At 45.7% G+C, this 24,532-nt stretch overlaps 1 protein-coding gene across 4 annotated transcripts in view; it reads right to left on the bottom strand.

The window, feature by feature from the left end:
* Nucleotides 1-24,532, bottom strand: part of GEN1 (GEN1 Holliday junction 5' flap endonuclease) — an 88,227-nt gene that overhangs the window by 43,927 nt on the left and 19,768 nt on the right. For 2 of the 4 annotated variants that reach the window (XM_073568272.1, XM_073568271.1), the window contains exons 2-4: nt 9,470-9,659; nt 8,804-8,993; nt 1,926-2,102 (exon numbers count right to left, since the gene is read on the bottom strand). In XM_073568272.1, coding sequence (XP_073424373.1) covers nt 1,926-2,102; nt 8,804-8,993; nt 9,470-9,630 — 528 coding nt within the window. In that variant the 5' untranslated portion in view covers nt 9,631-9,659. Of the gene's footprint in view, nt 1-1,925; nt 2,103-8,803; nt 8,994-9,469; nt 9,660-13,633; nt 13,844-24,532 lie in introns of those variants that run through there. The other 2 variants (XM_073568270.1, XM_073568273.1) reach the window with 2 other exon arrangements.

The raw sequence follows: 24,532 nt of genomic DNA, 5'->3' as shown, positions 1-24,532 counted from the left end.
CAATACATAAGCCCAGCTACGGCTCCACCAACAGGAAAAATAATGCGCATTAATGATACTATTTCACCATATAAAGGGAAGCTCACAGCTAATATATCCTGCGGAAAAGAAAAAACAAGCAAAAAAACCATGGCGGTGAAAAAAAAAGTATGGCTCTTGGAAAAAGGGGGAGGAAAAAAAAAACAAAAAAAAAAAATTGGATATAGAAGGAACACGATAATTATAGCAACTTTACATAAAAAAAATAATAATTCTCTCCACTAGGGGCAGTGTCCTATGACTCTGCAGCACTGTGCTGGCGGATGAATACTAATGACACAATCATTCTCTGCACTAGGGGCTGTGTCCTATGGTTCTGCAGCACTGTGCTGAAGGATGAATACTAATGACACAGTCATTCTCTCCACTAGGGGCAGTGTCCTATGGCTCTGCAGCACTGTGCTGGCAGATGAATGCTAATGACACAGTCATTCTGTCCACTAGGGGCAGTGTCCTATGACTCTGCAGCACTGTGCTGGAGGATGAACACTAATGACACAGTCATTCTGTCCACTAGGGGCAGTGTCCTATGACTCTGCAGCACTGTGCTGAAGGATGAATACTAATGACAGTCATTCTGTCCACTAGGGGCAGTGTCCTATGGCTCTGCAGCACTGTGCTGGTGGATGAATAATAATGACACAGTCATTCTCTCCACTAGGGGCAGTGTCCTATTGCTCTGCAGCATTGTGCTGGAGGATGAATATCATTCTGTCCACTAGGGGCAGTGTCCTATGACTGCAGCACTGTGCTGGAGGATGAATACTAATGACACAGTCATTCTCTCCACTAGGGGCTGTGTCCTATGGTTCTGCAGCACTGTGCTGGAGGATGAATACTAATGACACAGTCATTCTCTCCACTAGGGGCTGTGTCCTATGGTTCTGCAGCACTGTGCTGGAGGATGAATACTAATGACACAGTCATTCTCTCCACTAGGGGCAGTGTTTTATGGCTCTGCAGCACTGTGCTGGAGGATGAATACTAATGACACAGTCATTCTGCCACTAGGGGCAGTGTCCTATGACTGCAGCACTGTGCTGGAGGATGAATACTAATGACAGTCATTCTGTCCACTAGGGGCAGTGTCCTATGGCTCTGCAGCACTGTGCTGAAGGATGAATACTAATGACACAGTCATTCTCTCCACTAGGGGCAGTGTTTTATGGCTCTGCAGCACTGTGCTGGAGGATGAATACTAATGACACAGTCATTCTCTCCACTAGGGGCTGTGTCCTATGGTTCTGCAGCACTGTGCTGGAGGATGAATACTAATGACACAGTCATTCTCTCCACCAGGGGTAGTGTCCTATGGCTCTGCAGCACTGTGCTGGAGGATGAATACTAATGACACAGTCATTCTCTCCACTAGGGGCAGTGTCCTATGATTCTGCAGCACTGCGCTGGAGGATGAATACTAATGACAGTCATTCTCTCCACTAGGGGCAGTGTCGTATGTCTCTGCAGCACTGTGCTGGAGGATGAATACTAATGACAGTCATTCTCTCCACTAGGGGCAGTGTCGTATGACTCTGCAGCACTGTGCTGGAGGATGAATACTAATGACACAGTCATTCTCTCCACTAGGGGCAGTGTCGTATGACTCTGCAGCACTGTGCTGGAGGATGAATACTAATGACACAGTCATTCTCTCCACTAGGGGCAGTGTCGTATGACTCTGCAGCACTGTGCTGGAGGATGAATACTAATGACAGTCATTCTCTCCACTAGGGGCAGTGTCGTATGTCTCTGCAGCACTGTGCTGGCGGGTGACTACTAATGGCATAGAGGTAGCACGTTGCCATAATGACACATGGAGACCGATGCAGCAAGGAAATGAAGATCCAGGTTGTTTCCCAGGTTGGACGTTCTCTCACGGCTCCTACCTTCACATTCATGGTGAAATTCCTGTACACGGTTCGAGCACCATAGAGAAAGACATCGCCATCATTGGTGATACAGCCGTCCACACAGCCTTGTGCATTAAGATAGGCACACATAGCTTCTGCTTCTCCCGCTGCTTGAACCCACGGCACGCCCAAGCAGTCTAACATTCGGAGGCACTGTGCAAAGTGACAGTCTTGTTAGGATTCAATCAGCATGAAAGCGGGAAAATAATACATATACTGCAGAATGCGCTGTGTTGTGTTTATTGCATGTGCTTGGACTGAAGGCTTGCAGCCTTGTAGTCACAACACTCCAGGAGTAATAAGATTATACATTATGTCCTGGATCTGCAGAGCTAAGGTCCCTATTGTGAAGGGGTAGGTCCAGGGTCATAGGCAGCATATTTGGTGTGCACACATGTACAGCTGAATATGCACTTCATAGACACAAAAAGGGAATAAATAATGCCACCATACAGTGCACAACTAATGGCACTATACGGTGAATACATAAAATAATGGCATAATGTGCAAATAATACTGCCTTACAGTGAACATAAGTAATGGCACTATATAATAATTACATGAATAATGATATAATGTGCAAAAAAGTAATACCACCATACAGTACACAGAACTTAAGGCACTATGCAGCAAATGCATAAACAGGGATTTTTGTGTGTGCTCACAGTAAAATCCTTTTCTCCGAGCCAATCATTGTGGGACACAGGACTGTGGGTGTTATGCTGCTGCCGCTAGGAGGATGACACTAAGTGAACACAAAAAAAAGTTAGCTCCTCCTCCGCAGTATACACCCTCATGCTGGCTCTAAGGGAACCAGTTCCGTGCAAAAGCAGTTGGAGAACAAAATTAACCTTAACACAGGTACAACATGTCAAGAAACCCATCTATTAAAAAAAAAAAAGGCTAACAGGGTGGGCGTTGTGTCCCCAATGATTGGCTTGGAGAAAAGGATTTTATGGAGAGTACACATAAAAATCCGTTTCTCCTTCGCCTCATTGGGGGACACAGGACTGTGAGACGTCCCAAAGCAGTCCCTGGGTGGGAAACTGACCCAACGGATTAAGCCTTAAGTACCAACTATCTATAGGTACGCTACACCTGCCTGGAGAATCCTTCTGCCCAGACTCGCATCTGCTGAAGTCTGAGTGTGGATATTGTAGTACTTTGAGAACGAATGTAGGCTAGACCAGGTTGCAGCCTTGCAAACCTTTTCTGCTGATGCCTGGTGTCGAAGGGCCCAAGAGGCGCCCACCGCCCACATTGAGTGTGCCCTGATCCCTGCTGGAATAGGTTTGCCCCTGACGCGGTAAGATTCCTGAACAGCTAAACGAATCCACCTGGCTACTGTCGACTTAGAAGCAACGAGTCCCTTCCTGCGACCCTCGGGGAGCACGAACAGCACATCCGTCTGGCGAAAAGATGCCGTCCGTGACACAAACCTCCTGGGAGCTCTCACTAGATCCAATGTATGAAGGGCCTTTTCCACACGGTGTACCGATGCTGAGCAAAATGAGGGAAAGACAATATCCTCCTTACTGTGAAAAGAGGAAACGACCTTTGGCAGAAAAGGAGGGGCCGGCCTGAGAACCACCTTATCCCGGTGAAAGATCAGAAGCGGGGCTCGGCAGGATAGGGCAGCCAACTCCGAAACCTGCCTGAATGACGTTATAGCGACAAGAAAAATGACTTTCCACGAGAGGTACGTTAACGAGACATCCTGCAGTGGTTTGAAAGGAGATTCCGGGAGAGCACTTAGGACCAGGTTAAGGTCCCAGGTGTCCAGGGGAGCGCTATAGGGAGGTACCACGAGGGAGACCCCCTGAATGAAAGTTTTCACCTGCAGGTTGGAAGCAATCCTGTGCTGAAGTAGGACGGACAAGGCTGAGATCTGTCCTTTGAGGGAGCTCGGCGCTAGACCCGAGGCCAGGCTGGCCTGAAGAAATTCTAAAGTGTTGGGAATGGAAAAAATGAGTGGAGGACGACCGCGGTCTCTGCACCACGCAAAAAAGACTTTCCAGGTGCGGTGATAGAGGCGGGCTTTCGAGTGCTAATCACTGTGGTAACCACATCCCGGGAGAACCCGGCTAGGGTCAGGACCCTGGATTCAAAGACCAGGCCATTAAACACAGGGCCCAAGTTCTGGTGGTAGATCGGACCTCAGGAAAGTAGGTCCGGACGATTCGGTAGCCGCCAGGGGACCTCGGAAACTAGTTGCACTAGCTCTGCGTACCATGCCCGACGAGGCCAGTCTGGGGCGACCAGGATTACTGGGACCTCTTCTGACTTGACCTTCCTGATGACTTTCAGAAGCAGCGTTAACGGGGGAAACGTGTATAGGAGACGAAACTGGTTCCATGGCAAAACCAAGACGTCCACGCGATGGCTTTTGGATCCCGGGAACGAGCAACAAACTCGGGCACCTTGGCGTTTAACCTGGAGGCCATAAGATCCACATCCGGGGTTCTCCAACGTTGACAAATCTGTTGAAAAACCTCGGGATGGAGAGACAACTCCTCTGACGCAAGACCCTGCCGGCTGAGAAAGTCTGCCGCACAGTTCTTTACGCCTGGAATGTGAATTGCCGAGATTACGGAGTGATTCTTCTCGGCCCAGCGGAGAATGTTTTCCACTTCGCGCATGGCCGCCCTGCTGCGGGTGCCCCCTTGGTGATTGATATAAGCCATGGCCGCGGCATTGTCCGAGGAGACTGGCGTCGGTAGTGACCACCAGCCAATGGTCCGGGGGAAAGAACCCTCCCTGAAGAAGGAAAGAATTCAGTGTCCACTATCTGAGTGCCCGCCTGACCTGAGCGGACAGCCGGCACAGGCGTTCGAGAGAAAATGGGCTCCTGTCCCAGGTTGCCAAAAGGGCATGCTGCAGGGGAAGGAGGTGAAGCTGGGCAAATGGAACCGCTTCCATTGTTGCCACCATTTTCCCCAGGACCCTCATGCAGAAACGGATGACATGAGGAATTGGCTCACAGAGTGCCTGGACTCCCTGACAGAGGGCTAGGACCTTGTCTCGAGGGAGAATCACCAACTCTCGGGAGGTGTCAAAGATCATTACTAAGAAGGAAATTTTTTGGGCTGGGACAGGGGAAGACTTTTTCAAGTTTACCAGCTACCCCAGACGGGAAAGCTGACGCATTCCTCGCAAGCTTGGAAAGACTGTCCTTTGACCAGGAGGTCATCCAAATATGGCAAGACGACTATCCCCCGAGAATGCAGGATGGACATGACGGCCGCCATGGCCTTTGTGAACTCCCTGGGGGCGGTGGCTAGCCCGAAAGGCAGGGCTGTGAGCAGAAAATGAGGCCCGTGGACAGCGAAGCGTAGGAACCTTTGATGCAAGAGAAAAATGGGGATATGGAGGTAGGCGTCTTGGATATCGATTGAGGCCAAAAATTCTCCTCTTTCCATTGATCAAATGACGGAGTGAAGGGACTCCATCCAGAAATGTCTGATTTTGACAAATCTGTTTAGGAGCTTTAGGTCCACAATGGGCCTTACAGTTTCATCCTTCTTCGGAACCACAAACAGGTTCGAATAGAACCCCTCAAATTTTTTGCTTTCCAGTACGGGAATGATAACTCCGTCGTGACGGAGTGACTCGATGGCTTTGAAGAATGAGCGAGCGCGTGCCTTTGCTCTGGGGGGATGGGAAAGAAAAAAAAAAAAACGCTTTGGAGGGTGGATGACAGTTTCTATCTTGTATGCGGAAGACACCAGATCTCTGACCCAAGCGTCGTGCACGACGGTGAGCCAGACATGGCGAAACCAGAGCAGGCGACTACCTACTCTGCTGGTGTCGACCGGAAAATGCCTCGCGTCATTTGGTTGAAAATCTGTGGGACCTTGATCCCTTAGATTTGGAGTGGTGGGGACGATTGTTCCCCAATGGATTGGATCTATATGAGATTTGACGATCTCTGTCCCCCTGAGCCGGCAGGATTGGTCAAGGTGGAGAAAGGAAAGAAAACGCGTCTGCAGTTGGTGACGAAACAGTCGCCTAACCCTTTGTTGGGGAAGGAAGTTACTTTTCCCTCCTGCGGTGTCTGAGATCAGTTGATCTAGCTTCTCACTGAATAACCGACCGCTTTGGTAAGGCAGAGAAGTTAAGGATTTCTTCGATGTTGAGTCTGCTCCCATGTACTGAGCCACAGAGCTCTTCTAATGGAGATAGAATTCACAGCCGCCAGTGCAGCGCAGTTAGCCGCGTCCAAGGATGCATTAATCAAGTAGTCTCCAGCCAAAGCGATCTGATTTGCGAGATCCACTACCATAGGTGGGAGGTCGGTACCCTGCAGGGCTCCATTTAAAGACTTTGCCCAGGATACCATGGCCTTAACCACCTATGCTGCCGCGAAGAAGGGGGAGAAAGCTGAACCTGAAGCTTCAAAAACTGAATGTGCAAGGCTCTCTATTAAACGGTCAGTGGGATCTTTGAAAGAGGACCCGTTAGGTAAAGATAGCAGGGTTTTGAAGGCCAAGCGCGATACGGGTGGATCCACTGGAGGGGATTCTGTCCATTTTTTGCGGAGATCAGAAGCAAACGGCTATCTTGCTTCAAGCACCTTCTGACCTGAGAAACACTTGTCTGGCAACTCCCTATGCCGCTGCACTATGTCCTCAAATTCTGCGTGACTGCCAAACACTCTATGAGGATGTTTGGCCCATTTAAATGACACCTTGTGACCTGTGGTCAGGGTGGATTTCCTTATCAATCTCCAGGGTTTGATTGACGGCCTCAATGAGACTATCAACTGTCTCCTGATAACCAGGCGCATCCAAATTGAGGGGCCCATCAGAGACGTAATCCGAGTTCTGCTCGCTACCAAACACTGGGTGAGCGAGAGACTGAGCTCATGGATGCCGAGGCGCCAGATGGCCCAGGAGACGCAGATGAGTTTGTTTCCCCTGCGTCTGCCTACAGTGAGAGCAGCCCCTGCAAGCCGACGGTTCCTGTGCGGTGGAGGATCTCTCCAACACAGGCGAGCTTCTGTCCCTTACCCCTATTGGGGTTCTCAAGGGACTCGATTGCTCTATTTAGTGACGCCATGGACTGCAACAGAGACAAAGCCCATTCAGGGGCACTCGGTACACTTGGCTCAGTCACATCGAAGGGCTCCTGAGTGCGTTCGGAATAGACTTTGCATAATTGATTATTCTGCGCTCACGGGAAACAGATCGACAGGAGGTACATGAGGTGAATAACACTGTATGCCAGGTTAGCGGGGAGGGGGGCTGTGTAAAGAACGGTGCAGGCACCCTTAATCCGTCTTTCCCTGTAGGGGATGAGGAGAGGGATACTCCGCCTCCTTTCATCACCGCAGTTTTCAGCATTGGTGAAGCGGTGGGGGCCGCACGGACTGTTTCTATGCCTCTGTGCAGCCTAGGGTTTCACTACCTCAGGGTGGACAGGGCCTGTGTTCGGCATGGTGTCCCACGTCGCAGGAGAGGATACGTGGAGGTGACACTCCACGTGCTTGCCTGTTGTTGGTTTGGGGAGATCGGACCCTTTCAATAGGGTCCGTCGCCCCTATCTCTTCTTCATAGGAAAAAAAAAAAAAAAAGAATGGTCTGACCAGAGACCATTAGCCTCCTACGGACACTAAGCACGAACTGGTTCGCTTAGAGCCAGTGTGAGGATGTATACTGCGGAGGAGGAACTAACTTTTTTGTGTTCACTTAGTGTCAGCCTCCTGGCGGGAGCAGCATAACCACCCATGGTCCTGTATCCCCCAATGAGGCGAAGGAGAAATAGCAATGCTATAATGTGCAAATAAATAATGCTACAACACATATAGCTAATGAAATTTATACCATATACACTTTCCTAGAAAATAGTACATAGTGCAGAGTATTGCAACATATAGTACAAGCGATCAGACAACCACAGATTTAAGTTTCAATTAAAGATTAAAAATACAGTAAAATGTAATTAAAAAATATTAAAAACACAAAAAAAAATGTAAAATCCCTCCAATTTCCCAACGCAAAAATAAAGAAATTACAAAATACGCATATTAGGTATTACTGTATGTGAAAAATTGTAACACCGCACTGACGTGCACAACTCCTACAGCAGCAGCGCGCACAGAGCAGGGTACGGACTGTATAATAAGTCTAGAGGTGCGTGCTCAATGTCCGGACCCACAGACATAGAATTCAGCCCATACGCCGCTCCGTGTGCGCCGCTCATGCAGGACTTATGCACTTCAGTGCGGTGCTTTGTCTGATCGGAGGGGTCTAGGACCCGAGCCTCCTCCCATCGCAGTTCAGCATCCATACCATATAAAACATTTTACAAACGGATAGTTATATAAGTAAAATGTAATAAACTGAAAATCCACAAATCACTATTTCTTCATGAGACACGTCTCAATCAAAACAGCATATGTAACCGAAAATGGAACCGAAAGCATCAGCATGCCGCCGAAAAAAAAAATATATATATTTTTGCACAGTCCAGAATTTTTCTAAGGCAATATAAGATAAATATTTGGTATCGCCACAATCGCACTGACCTAGAGAATATTGTCAGCACACCATTACACTAACACATAAAAAAAATAACGCCGAAATTGCTTTTTCTTCCCTATTTCATCAGACCTAGATTTTTCTTCCTGTCTTTCAGCACATTAAATGGTAAAGTGAATTCACAATGACATCTCGCTCCTCAATCCTTCATCGAAAAAAGAAAGAAAGCGAAGGTTCAAAAAACGAAAATAGGCTGCGTCCACTTTTTGGCACTGAAGGAGCAGCAATCGCCCCTCCGTAATCACACAGAAGGGAGTGCACGGCACAACGGCTGCTCTCACACCGGAAGATTTTACTGCCCCACTTCCCTCTTACCTCCCTGAGGACCGATCTGAAGTAGGAGCGTCCGGGTCTAGTCGCAGGGGCCACTTTCTTTGAGGGTCCATATCTCATCTGATTCCTCTTGCTCATCGTGTCAGCTTTCACCTTCGGAGCTTCGCCCTCCGTGACAAATACTAATTTTACACCCATTAAATTCAAAGAGGAAACGCGGAAGAAAAGGTTCCTTTAAAAAAAACAAAAAAAAACAACAACACCGTAACATTAACGGAATGGCTCGGGACCCCGGAGAACAGCACGGACCCCGACGACTAGGACTCATATGGTTCGGATCAAATGTAAAAAAAAAATCGCCAACCTGGATCCAGTGCAGGCCGCTTTGTGTTGTGCACAGATGTAGGAAACAATGATGTCACTGCTCTATCAGTTGCTGCCGTCTGTGATTGACTGCAGCGGTCATGGGACTTTGAGCAGCACATCATAAGAAAACATTCAGTGACACGCTGCTCAAAATCATACGAACGCTGCAGGCAGTCATAGTTCCCAGGAGGTGGCGGAACAAGGACAGCATGGCTTCCAGTCTTTGTGCAGAGCACAGAGCAGTCTCTGCTGGGTCCAGGTGGGGGCCGGTAGGTGAATATGACTGATAAGTGGCAGCAGATAGAAAGGGGTTAAGGGCTTGGGATCAATATGGACACTCACCTGAGATGAGGTTTGGCTACCACCCCAACCATCTGCTTAACAGACTGCGCTTCACAAACCCAAATACTCAAATCCACGGCAAGAGTCTTCCCACTGAGGCTGTGTAACGGGACATGTGTCTTCACCGGCTCCAGGATCGGCCACAGCTCATGGACCCCCATTGTGCGCCGGTATATTCACCCCCCGACTCCTGTACAGGAACAGCAATAATCATGCAAGGCACCCAAATGGATTTTTCATTTCTGATCATCTCATCAAGACAAGAAAAAATAAAAATGGAACCGCAGCGCGTATGGCCTGAAAAGGTTGAAAAAAAGGTTCTATTTATTTTCTTCCTTTATATAGAAGTTCATAAGGGTCTAACTCAGTGGTTCCCAAACTCCAGTCCTCGCGGACCCCAACAGGTCATGTTTTCAGGATTTCCATAGTGTTACACATGTGAGAGAATTCCTGATGCCTTGATGATACTTCCATCACCTGTGAAATACTAAGGAAATCCTGAAAACATGACCTGTTGGGGTCCGTGAAGACTGGAGTTTGGGAACCAATGGTCTAACACTGAAGGGTGATGGGGCCTACGATAAAGCCCCAGCATAGAAGAAAACCACAGAGCACCAACCACAGAGCCCCATCAGAGCACCAACCATAGAGCCCTAACCACAGAGCACCAACCATAGAGCTCTAACCACATAGCCCCATCATAGAGCATCAACTACAGAGCCCCTATCATATAGCACTAACCACAGAGCCCCATCATGGAGCACCAACCAGAGTCCCAACCACAGAGCATCAACCATAGAGCCCTAACCAGAGGACCAACCATATAGCTCTAACCACAGAGCCCCATCATAGAGCACCAGAGTCCCAACCACAGAGCACCAACCATAGAGCAATAACCACAGAGCCCCATCATAGAGCATCAACCACAGAGCTCCACCATAGCGCATCAACCAGAGCACCAACCACAGACAGCCACCACAGAGCATCAATCACAGAGCTTCCTTTATATAGATGCCCATAATGGTCTAACTGAACAGGCGATGGGGCCTACGATAAAGCCCCAGCTTAGAAGAAAACCACAGAGCACCAACCAAAGAGCCCCATCAGAGAGCACCAATCATAGAGCTCTAACCACAGAGCCCCTATCATATAACACTAACCACAGAGCTCCATCATGGAGCACCAACCATAGTTCCAACCACAGAGCACCAACCATAGAGCCCTAACCACAGAGCCCCATCATAGAGCATCAACCACAGAGCTCCATCATAGAGCATCAACCACAGAGCATCAACCACAGAGCTCCATCATAGAGCCCCACCATAGCACATCAACCAGAGCACCAACCACAGAGCTCCATCATAGAGCATCAAAGCCCCATCATAGAGCACCAGCCACAGAGCCCAACCAGAGAGCATCAACAACAAAGCACCAACCACAGAGCACCAAGCACAGGGCCCCATCATAGAGCACCAACCACACAGCACCATCATAGAGCCCCACCATAGAGCCCAGCAGAAGCCCACCACAGAGCCCCATCATAGAGCATCAACAACAGATCCCCATCATACAGACCCCCCCAATAGAGCAACAACCAGAGCCCCAACATGGAGCCCAGCATAGAGGCCCACCACAGAGCCCCATCAGAAAGCACCCACCATAGAGCATCAACCATACAGCCCAACTATCCAACTATAGAGCGCCCAACATATAGCCCACCACAGAGCCGCACCATGGAGCCCAGCATAGAGGCCCACCACAGAGCTGCACCACTTAGACCCATCACAGAGCCCCACCATGGCGCCAAGCATAGAGGCCTACCACAGAGTACCAACTACAGAGCCCCATCATAGTGCACCAACCATAGAGCCCAACATATAGCCCAACATAGAACCACCACGGCCAATGACACAGGTTTAATTAGTCCCCAATCCTCACCCATCTGCCATTCCTGGACGGTGATGTGCATTACTGATCATATTTATATATTATGGTTTTCTGATGTGACCCCAAAAAACCTGCGGCAGCTCCAAAAAAAAATGTAAAAATTTGGTTGATGACCATGCTGTCATGGAGAATCATGAGATAACTGCATCTCCAAGGTTATTAGATGAGATTTGCATCGAAGATAAGAATTCAAACTATGCTGAATTCTTGCAGTTGCTGCACAACCTTCCCCCATACCCTAAATATGGGGGTCATGGGGCTCTAATTTGATTATGACAAACCCAAACCCTAAGAAAAGGATTATCCAGGAATAATATTTTTTTTTTTTTACTACGGGCCTAAGAACAGGCAGGTGGTCACCCACTACCTGCATAGGAATAATAATTACCGTATTACTGCTATATCGCCAACATATTCTGCAGCACTTTACAATTTTAGAGGGGACTTGAAAAGACAATAAAGATCTTACAGAATAGAATACACGTAACTCAGATATCACCAAAAGGAGCGAGGTTCCTGCTCGGCGCTGATCTCTGCCGGCACAGACTGACCACAGACCGGTGAGCAGCGACTTGTCTTCCATTCTGCTCTGTTGACAGGGCGCAATTACTGATCAACGGCCAGCTCCGCACCGCCTAGCTGCAGGGAGCCCACTGTCAATCAGCATGGCATCAGCAGTCACACCTTGTAGACAGCGCTGTCCAGAAGAAAAGCTGCTCTGTCGACGTAGAAATGCTGGCAGGACGGGCCGGTGACCTCTCTGAGCCGCCACCGGGTAGGACGGGCAGGTGACCTCTCTGAGCCGCCACCGGGTAGGACGGGCCGGTGACCTCTCTGAGCCGCCGCTGCCGCCGGGTAGGACGGGCCGGTGACCTCTCTGAGCCGCCGCTGCCGCCGGGTAGGACAGGCCGGTGACCTCTCCGAGCCGCCGCCGGGTAGGACGGGCAGGTGACCTCTCAGTCGCCGCCGGGTAGGACGGGCCGATGACCTCTCAGTCGCCGCCGGATAGGACGGCAGGTGACCTCTCTGAGCCGCCGCGTAGGACGGGCCGATAACCTCTCTGAGCCGCCGCTGCTTCCGGGTAGGACGTGCCGATGACCCCACTAAGCCACCGCCGGGTAGGACGGGCAGGTGACCTCTCTGAGCCGCCGCTGCCGCCAGGTAGGACGGGCCGATAACCTCGCTGAGCCGCCGCTGCCGCCAGGTAGGACAGGCCGGTGACCTCTCTGAGCCACCGCCGGGTAGGACGGGCCGATAACCTCGCTAAACCACTGCTGCTGCCAGGTAGGACAGGCCGGTGGCCTCTCTGAGCCACCGCCGGGCAGGACAGGCAGGTAGTGTCCTCTGTTAGCAGCTGTTAGTTTATAGGCTCAAAGTAAAAAATAAAATGGTGCTAGACCACCCATTATCTGGGTTGATCACATCGTACTTGATTAGATTTTTAATTTTTCTTTTTATTTCTATAGCGCCAACATATCCTACATTACAGATTATCACCTATCACAGGCCCCACTCGCAGGCTTACAATCCGTGAGATTTTGTATTAAAATTTTCACACTTTCATGACTTTTCGATTGTTTATAGTGCGTTGCTTTGGAGACGGACCACCGCTGCTAAACAGCAGAAAGCGTGCAGTGCTTACATGCTCTTTCCTATCGAGCTTGTAAGCGCCGCTTTGAAGTCAGCCAGGATCTTCGGAACGTTGCGGTTACCTCCTAATCCCGGAGGCTGCAGCAGTGGTCGGTCTCCTAGGCAACGAACTGTAAACTAAAAGGAGGCAGAGCTCCAGCATCCTGACAAAACCTATGGGAATTCTGCAATGGAGGAACGTGTCCTGTGCCCCCGCCTCTAGGGGAAGAGCAATCCTAGACATTGAAGGGCGGGGAAATGTCACTGTGGGAGCAAGAGCTCTGCTAAAAATTCCAAAGGTGCACTGTGACTGACAGATGCCAAAAGTCCAGGAAAGGAAAAAGTCCGCGAAGAATTAAAGGCACCGTGTCACCGGGGGTTATAAAGCAGCAGGTCATAAGAGCTGCGCTCTCCAATCATGCCCATATATATCAGTGAAAGAGCTGATCTGTGCCCAGAGGAGAGGCCAAAGCCGGACCGATGCAGAGGATTCAGGAGCCCACGAGTGGTGGCGGCTCCTTTAAATATGCAAATCAACCCAGTGCAGGTCAATCACAGAGGAATCCCTCAGGTACGTCAAGATCTCACCGTGTAATGACAGCAGCACGGAGCGAGCCCTAGAGCTGCGCTCCGCCCGGCCCCGGCAGCGTCAGCGCTGAGGACTCCGGGATTCCCGCCATACTGAGACTCGAATCGTGCAGCGCCAGATTGAAATCGCTCCACTTCCGGTCACAGTCACATGACGGATGACGTAACGTGAAAGCGCTCTATCAGATGACGGGGGGTGATGATTGGCGGGAAAGGTGATCTGTGCAGAATGTCTGCTGCAACCCCGCGAGCACAGCCTCACAGCTACACACACAGCTATACAAGACATACAGTATATACACACATCTCCATACTATACACAGTATACACACATCTCCATACTATACACATATATACACACACATCTCCATACTATACACAATATATACACACATCTCCATACTATACACAGTATATACACACATCTCCATACTATACACAGTATATACACACACATCTCCATACTATACACAGTATATACACACACATCTCCATACTATACACAGTATATACACACACATCTCCATACTATACACAGTATACACACACACATCTCTATACTATACACAGTATATACACACACATCTCCATACTATACACAGTATATACACACACATCTCCATACTATACACAGTATACACACACATCTCCATACTATACACAGTATACACACACATCTCTATACTATACACAGTATATACACACACATCTCCATACTATACACAGTATATACACACACATCTCCATACTATACACAGTATACACACACATCTCCATACTATACACATATATACACACACATCTCCATACTATACACAGTATACACACACATCTCCATACTATACACAGTATATACACACATCTCCATACTATACACAGTATACACACATCTCCATACTATACACAGTATACACACACATCTCCATACTATACACAGTATACACACATCTCCATACTATACACATATATACACACACATCTCCATACTATACACAGTATATACACACATCTCCATACTATACACAGTATATACACACATCTCCATACTATACACATATATACACACACATCTCCATACTATACACATATATACACACACATCTCCATACTATACACAATATATACACACATCTCCATACTATACACAGTATATACACACATCTCTATACTATACACAGTATATACACACATCTCCATACTATACACAGTATATACACACACATCTCCATACTATACACAGTATACACACACATCTCCATACTATACACAGTATACACACACATCTCTATACTATACACAGTATATACACACACATCTCCATACTATACACAGTATATACACACACATCTCCATACTATACACAGTATACACATCTCCATACTATACACATATATACACACACATCTCCATACTATACACAGTATACACACACATCTCCATACTATACACAGTATATACACACATCTCCATACTATACACAGTATACACACATCTCCATACTATACACAGTATACACACACATCTCCATACTATACACAGTATACACACATCTCCATACTATACACATATATACACACACATCTCCATACTATACACAGTATATACACACATCTCCATACTATACACAGTATATACACACATCTCCATACTATACACAGTATACACACATCTCCATACTATACACATATATACACACACATCTCCATACTATACACAGTATATACACACACATCTCCATACTATACACAGTATATACACACATCTCCATACTATACACAGTATACACACATCTCCATACTATACACATATATACACACACATCTCCATACTATACACAGTATACACACACATCTCCATACTATACACAGTATATACACACATCTCCATACTATACACAGTATACACACACATCTCCATACTATACACAGTATATACACACATCTCCATACTATACACAGTATACACACATCTCCATACTATACACATATATACACACACATCTCCATACTATACACAGTATATACACACATCTCCATACTATACACAGTATACACACATCTCCATACTATACACAGTATATACACACACATCTCCATACTATACACAGTATATACACACACATCTCCATACTATACACAGTATATACACACACATCTCCATACTATACACAGTATATACACACATCTCCATACTATACACAGTATATACACACATCTCTATACTATACACAGTATATACACACATCTCCATACTATACACAGTATACACACACACATCTCTATACTATACACAGTATATACACACACATCTCTATACTATACACAGTATATACACACATCTCCATACTATACACAGTATACACACACATCTCTATACTATACACAGTATATACATACATCTACATACTATACACAGTATATACACACATCTCCATACTATACACAGTATACACACACATCTCTATACTATACACAGTATATACACACATCTCCATACTATACACAGTATATACACACATCTCCATACTATACACAGTATATACACACATCTCCATACTATACACAGTATATACACACACATCTCCATACTATACACAGTATATACACACACATCTCCATACTATACACAGTATATACACACACATCTCCATACTATACACAGTATATACACACATCTCCATACTATACACAGTATACACACACATCTCCATACTATACACAGTATATACACACATCTCCATACTATACACAGTATACACACACACATCTCCATACTATACACAGTATATACACACATCTCCATACTATACACAGTATATACACACATCTCCATACTATACACAGTATACACACACATCTCTATACTATACACAGTATATACACACATCTCCATACTATACACAGTATACACACACATCTCCATACTACACACAGTATATACACACACATCTCCATACTATACACAGTATATACACACATCTCCATACTATACACAGTATATACACACATCTCCATACTACACACAGTATATACACACATCTCCATACTATACACAGAATATACACACACATCTCCATACTATACACAGTATATACACACACACATCTCTATACTATACACAGTATATACACACACATCTCTATATTATACACAGTATATACACACATCTCCATACTATACACAGTATACACACACATCTCTATACTATACACAGTATATACACACACATCTCCATACTATACACAGTATATACACACACATCTCTATACTATACACAGTATATACACACATCTCCATACTATATACAGTATATACACACACATCTCTATACTATACACAGTATATACACACACATCTCTATACTATACACAGTATATACACACATCTCCATACTATACACAGTATACACACACATCTCTATACTATACACAGTATATACATACATCTACATACTATACACAGTATATACACACATCTCCATACTATACACAGTATACACACACATCTCTATACTATACACAGTATATACATACATCTCCATACTATACACAGTATATACACACATCTCCATACTATACACAGTATATACCCACTGTGATAAAACACTCCGGGATCGCCTTTGCTGGGGTCAAAGGTCACGTGCGTTCAGCATAAAACTCAGGCACAGAGCTGGGATTCGTGTATAACTGACCCTGGGTCAGGTTTATTAACGGTGAAAGCAATGCAAAAGGAAATAAAACATAAAACAAATCCTGGCCTGTCCGGCACTAACTAAACAAAGTACAACCTAACTACCAACTGGCGGGCTTCTCCCGTCCAGCCAAACCACAGTTGCCGTGGGCACTGCTTCCACTCACGTGTGTCTCTCACACAGACAGGCTCTCTGTGTTCCCAGGCTGAGACACTCACACAACCACCTGGCATCCTTTTATATCCACCTCCCATTATTCATTAGCAAGCAGGTGCGATACTGACCAGACTAGGCCACATAGGAAAGGAATCTGGGCGAGATATACTTGCCCTCATCCACTATTCCCACATGATTCTCACAACACACATCTCCATACTATATACAGTATATACACACATCTCCATAATATACAGTATATACACACATCTCCATACTATACACAGTATATACATCCATCTCCATACTATACACAGTATATACATACATCTCCATACCATACACAGTATATACATACATCTCCATACTATACACAGTATATACACACATCTCCATAGTATACACAGTATATACACACATCTCCATACTATACACAGTATATACACACATCACCATACTATATACAGTATATACACACATCTCCATACTATACACAGTATATACACACATCTCCATACTATATACAGTATATACATACATCTCCATACTATACACAGTATATACACACATCTCCATACTATACACAGTATATACACACATCTCCATACTATACACAGTATACACACACATCTCTATACTATACACAGTATATACACACATCTCCATACTATACACAGTATACACACACATCTCTATACTATACACAGTATATACACACACATCTCTATACTATACACAGTATATACACACACATCTCTATACTATACACAGTATATACACACACATCTCTATACTATACACAGTATATACACACACATCTCTATACTATATACAGTATATACACACACATCTCCATACTATACACAGTATATACACACACATCTCCATACTATACACAGTATATACATACATCTCCATACTATACACAGTATATACACACACATCTCCATACTATACACAGTACATACACACACATCTCTATACTATACACAGTATATACACACACATCTCTATACTATATACAGTATATACATACATCTCCATACTATACACAGTATATACACACACATCTCCATACTATACACAGTATATACACACACATCTCCATACTATACACAGTATATACACACATCTCCATACTATACACAGTATATACATACATCTCCATACTATACACAGTATATACACACATCTCCATACTATACACAGTATACACACACATCTCCATATTATATACAGTATATACATACATCTCCATACTATACACAGTATATACACACATCTCCATACTATACACAGTATATACACACATCTCCATACTATACACAGTATATACACACATCTCCATACTATACACAGTATACACACACATCTCCATACTATACACAGTATATACACACACATCTCCATACTATACACAGTATACACACACACACATCTGTATACTATACACAGTATATACACACACATCTCTATACTATACACAGTATATACACACATCTCCATACTATACACAGTATACACACACATCTCTATACTATACACAGTATATACACACACATCTCCATACTATACACCGTATATACACACACACATCTCTATACTATACACAGTATATACACACACATCTCTATACTATACACAGTATATACACACATCTCCATACTATACACAGTATATACACACATCTCCATACTATACACAGTATATACACACATCTCCATACTATACACAGTATATACACACATCACCATACTATATACAGTATATACACACATCTCCATACTATACACAGTATATACACACATCTCCATACTATATACAGTATATACATACATCTCCATACTATACACAGTATATACACACATCTCCATACTATACACAGTATATACACACATCTCCATACTATACACGGTATATACACACATCTCCATACTATACACGGTATATACACACATCTCCATACTATACACGGTATATACACACATCTCCATACTATACACGGTATATACACACATCTCCATACTATACACAGTATATACACACATCACCATACTATACACAGTATATACACACATCACCATACTATACACGGTATATACACACATCTCCATACTATACACAGTATATACACACATCTCCATACTATATACAGTATATACATACATCTCCATACTATACACAGTATATACATACACCGGACTCAAGTTAGTCTGCAGTTAGCTATTAGTTATTAGTTAGCTATTCGATTTTCATGTATGATGAAGTATGATGAATTATTCATGTACTCAAAATGACCAGCTCAATGTCCTGAATAATGTTTTCCAAAAAAAAGATCAACTCTATGTGTAGTTCAGAAGTTATTCACGTAAATCGCTAATGTCGCGAATAAACAAACGCACTCAATCGTACATAAGATTAATTTGAAAAGAGGTACCCTGGACCACTAGTACTCAAAATGACCAGCTCAATGTCCTGAATAATGTTTGCCAAAAAACTGATCAACTCTATGTGTAGTTCAGAAGTTATTCACGTAAATCGCTAATGTCGCGAATCATCAAACGCACTCAATCGTACATAAGATTAATTTGAAAAGAGGTACCCTGGACCACTAGTACTCAAAATGACCAGCTCAACGTCCTGAATAATGTTTGGCAAAAAATGATCAACTCTATGTGTAGTTCAGAAGTTATTCACGTAAATCGCTAATATCGTGAATAATCAAACGCACTCAATCGAATTGCATTTCATAGATATTACAAGGATTGGTAACAACAAAAATTTATGTCTAATTATCATAGTTTACTAAAACCATACTACTAAATCAACAACCTTGATCAGGTACATAAAACTTAATAATCCACATATTTAGAAATTATTGTCAGTGACATGAATATAATAAGCATTTATAATATGTAAACTTTCTAATATTATTATCAATTAATTTAATTTCGCATAATTTGTGCCTATAATACATAGAGTACGAATATCTATTTGATGCACTACTTCCTTGAACACTAGTTGACAAGATGATACTTGTCAACAATATTTATACATACACTGTAGCAGTTTCGTATGAAGACAATTTATAGCAAGACCTCCAACATCTAACCTTTTTGAGATATCAAAACAAAAACATTCAAAAAATTTACATTAAGCAAGTAAATTTTTAATTAAAATGCTGAGACTGATCTCATCATTTACTTTTATTCTTAAACATATTAGATATTTTATATACCCAAATATAAATATAGTTTCCAAACAGGACAAACACAACAACACTGAAATTCAGACTGGAGGTTACAGTGTAAGGTAACTCAAGTATGGCAATTCAACACAAATCCTTACCATGGACAGATGACGTTAACAGACAATCCCCCAAGTAGGGCCACTCTATGGAATACTTCGATGGTTTCCAAGTGAGTGTATCACTTCAGAACTGTGATGACATGGACTCTTTCAATGTCTAGCATGGGTTGAGTTTCTTTAAATTTGGTCACACATGAAGGTATTCTGTTTATTACTATGTGATAAGCCCCTCATTGTTTCTACAAGACCCTAATTGTTTCTACAAGACTCTAAAGGGCCAGTCACACTAAGAGATATCGCTAGCAATATCGCTATAACTAGTGACGTTATAGCGATATTGCTAGCGATATCTCTGTGTGTGATACTTACCTACGACCCGCTCCCCCGCTGGTTATCGCTGATCGCGCGAGAACGTTCAGGACTGTTTCTCGTCGTCAGCTTCCTGCGGCGCTTCCTGCTGTGAAGACGAGCGACGCGTGGAGCCGGGCGGGAGGACGCAGGATCGCCTGGTGTGACAGGTAAGTAGCGACCCCCGTCCCCAGCAATGTCACTGGTGAGATCTGCCTGTGTGGCAGCTCACTAGCGACCACTTAGCGATGTACCAGCGATCCTGACTGCGTCATATCGCTGGTCGGGATCGCTGGTACATCGCTAAGTGTGACAGTACCTTAAGGAGTCTAGGTTTACAGTTACTGTTGACTCATGTAATTACCTTTGCCAGGGAAGGTCACAGACTCAGACAAATCAATTATGCTAACCTTTCATTGTATTGCTCCATTCTATGCAAATTAGATTAGCTGACTCTTCCTCATCTCTGTTAGACACCATTACTACTATGTAGAGTTGAGCGACTTTTGGTCTTTTAGGGTCGAGCTTCGTTTCATGAAACTCGACTTTTCCAAAAGTCGGGTCGAGCAAAATCGGCCGACTATAGGGAAAAGTCGGGGGTCCGACCGAAACACGAAACCCAATGTAAGTCAATGGGGAATTAAAGTCGGCAGTGAGAGGAGGACAGGAAACACACCAACAGTGCCCATTTGAATACCAAAAGTGTCATGATCCAGTGTTGGATCTGGCGGTATTAAAAGCACAAAGTGAACTTTTTTTACTTTGGTTAAGTTCAAAGGTGTTTTGACTGTCCCCGGTGGTGGTTGTGGTATTGCACGTTAGGTTAGGTTGCACTTAATTATGGTTCAGGTGTGACACTCTATAAATGGGTCTCAGGGTGTTCACTCACTGCTGGTGATATTTCTTGCTGAGTTGTTGGAGAGCCTGGTGGAAGGATGGAGCTGGATTGGAGTCCTGCGCAGTCAGCCATAGAGAACGAGTGCCAGCTAATGGTGTCTGCAGGAAGGACTGGCATGGCCTGGTGGAGTCGCAGTTTATGGTGTCGGCAGGAAGTGCGGGCATGGCTTAGAGGAGTGGCGACTAGGAAGAGAGTTGCACTCAGCATGCTCGACTTGGTTGCTGAGAACTGAACTCGAGCATGCTTGGATTCTTGGCAGAGGCTGGACTCATCTTGGGACTCTGTGTACTGGACTGCTGCAAGTGGTGATGGACTCTGCTCCCAGGCTGCACGATGGTGATGGATCAGGGTGGAGGAGAAGATGCACACAGGTGGTGGGCTCTGTTGCTAGGAGCGTACGCAACAGAGCAAAGCTAAGTGGTGTTTCCCCTGTATTGTCTCTTTCCTCTTGTGTGTTGTTAGTGCAGTGGTGGGATTAGTCTCCGTACCGACCCATTCCCTAGTGAGGGTTTAGGGTCAGGGTGAGCAAGGGCGTTAAGGTACGCGTGCGGCGACAGGTGCGGAGCCTGTTTAGGGAATGTAAGGAATGCAGGGACACTGGCTCAGGGGAGCTTAGGAGGTCTCCACGTCCCCCATTCCCTATCGCAGGTCCCACCATTGTTAAAGTTACCCAGGTTCCCCCTTCATTATTTGATTATTGTATAACGTGTAATACCTAAATTCGCCAGGTGGAGGCGGCGTATCCACCTGCACGTTTTATTATTTAAATCCGCCCCACTGGAGGCGCTGTATCCAGGGTCACGTGTGTTATGGGTTCGCCTTGCGGTAACACCTGCGCCCAGACACACAGTGACCATGACATTATCACCAGCCTTACAGTTTTTTTTCTGGTGAGCTTTGGCCATGTGGAGACCGCTGAGTAATTGCTGCCGGGCCTCACTGAGGTGAGTGGGGAGCGGCATGGTGTGTTAGAGCCGCTGCAGCAGCTGTTATCAGGGACTGGGGCCCCTGCTCAGATAACCAGAGAAACAAAAATGGCGGCTGCGGTCTGGCAAAAGCCCCTAGAGTCGCTGCTGGGGAGCGGGACTTGCTCATGCACGGGGAGGTACCCAGGCAGGTGGGAGGAATGGTGCCCCACGGAGCTGCCTGGTATTCCCCGAGGTGAAGGGGTACATCCCTGTGGTGAGCAGACTAGGTGTATAGTCGCTGCTGGGAAGCTGGACTTGCTCATACAGGGGACGCACCCAGGCAGGTGGGAGGAATGGTGCCCCACGGAGCTGCCTGGTATTCCCCGAGGTGAAGGGGTACGTCCCTGTAGGGAGCAGATTGGTGTATAGTCCGCGGGGCTCATGCCAAATCTTCGATGCCGCTCCTCCTGGTCGTGTGGAGGCGACCAGCGAGTGGATATATTTTCCTCCATATTCCGGCGGCTATGGTACTAAAACCCCCTAGAGTCGCTGCTGGGGAGCAGGACTGGTTCATGCAGGTGGGCGCACCCAGGCAGGTGGGAGGAATGGTGCCCCACGTAGCAGCCTGGTATTCCCCGAGGTGAAGGGGTACGCCCCTGTGGTGAGCTGACTGGTGTGATAGTCCGCGGGGTTTTACGCCGAATCTTCATACCATCGAAGAAGCCGCCCTCCTGGTCGTGTGGAGGCGACCAGCGAGAGTATATTTCCTCCATTTCCCGGTCCCCTTCTCCTCCTGGTGTGTGCAGCAGGTGTGCTGCGGGGGAGTAGGGACAAATCTCTACCCTCGCCATTAACCAACCCTGGGAGGCGCAGTCCTCATGGTGAAAGGGTTGGAGGGTGGTGTCCCTTGGTGAATAGCGGGGGTGTGAGTGTGGTGACGCAGGGGGACGCCTCTGTTGTCAAGTCCAGAGTGAGTTCACCAAGTTATGACAAATGTATGTGTGCAATAAACGTTCAGGTCCGGACCTGTGTGTGAACGAGCATGTATGGGTGCCACCAAAAAACATCTTGGAAATGTGTTGTGGAGTCTGATCAGCTCTTAGCATACATACACATACATAATCTCGTTCCCCAGGTCGGCGCTGTGGAGATGAGTGGTGCCTCCAAAATGAACATTTATTGCCAATACCAGCGGTGTTTGTCATGAACCTGAAGTGTCAGGTAATGGTGGGGTGAACTCAGGATCTGGGCGTCCCCGCTGTAGGTGTTTCCCTAATGAGGGGTGGTCTTGAGGGTCCAGAGGCCCCTCATTAAGGAGGGGGTACTGTCATGATCCAGTGTTGGATCTGGCGGTATTAAAAGCACAAAGTGAACTTTTTTTACTTTGGTTAAGTTCAAAGGTGTTTTGACTGTCCCCGGTGGTGGTTGTGGTATTGCACCTTAGGTTAGGTTGCACTTAATTATGGTTCAGGTGTGACACTCAATAAATGGGTCTCAGGGTGTTCACTCACTGCTGGTGATATTTCTTGCTGAGTTGTTGGAGAGCCTGGTGGAAGGATGGAGCTGGATTGGAGTCCTGCGCAGTCAGCC

Source organism: Dendrobates tinctorius, unplaced genomic scaffold (assembly GCF_039654945.1).
Source record: "Dendrobates tinctorius isolate UK_male_01 unplaced genomic scaffold, ASM3965494v1 ptg000021l, whole genome shotgun sequence".
In the NCBI taxonomy this organism is placed as follows: Eukaryota; Metazoa; Chordata; class Amphibia; order Anura; family Dendrobatidae; genus Dendrobates; species Dendrobates tinctorius.
This window is presented reverse-complemented; position numbering and strand designations above follow the sequence as displayed.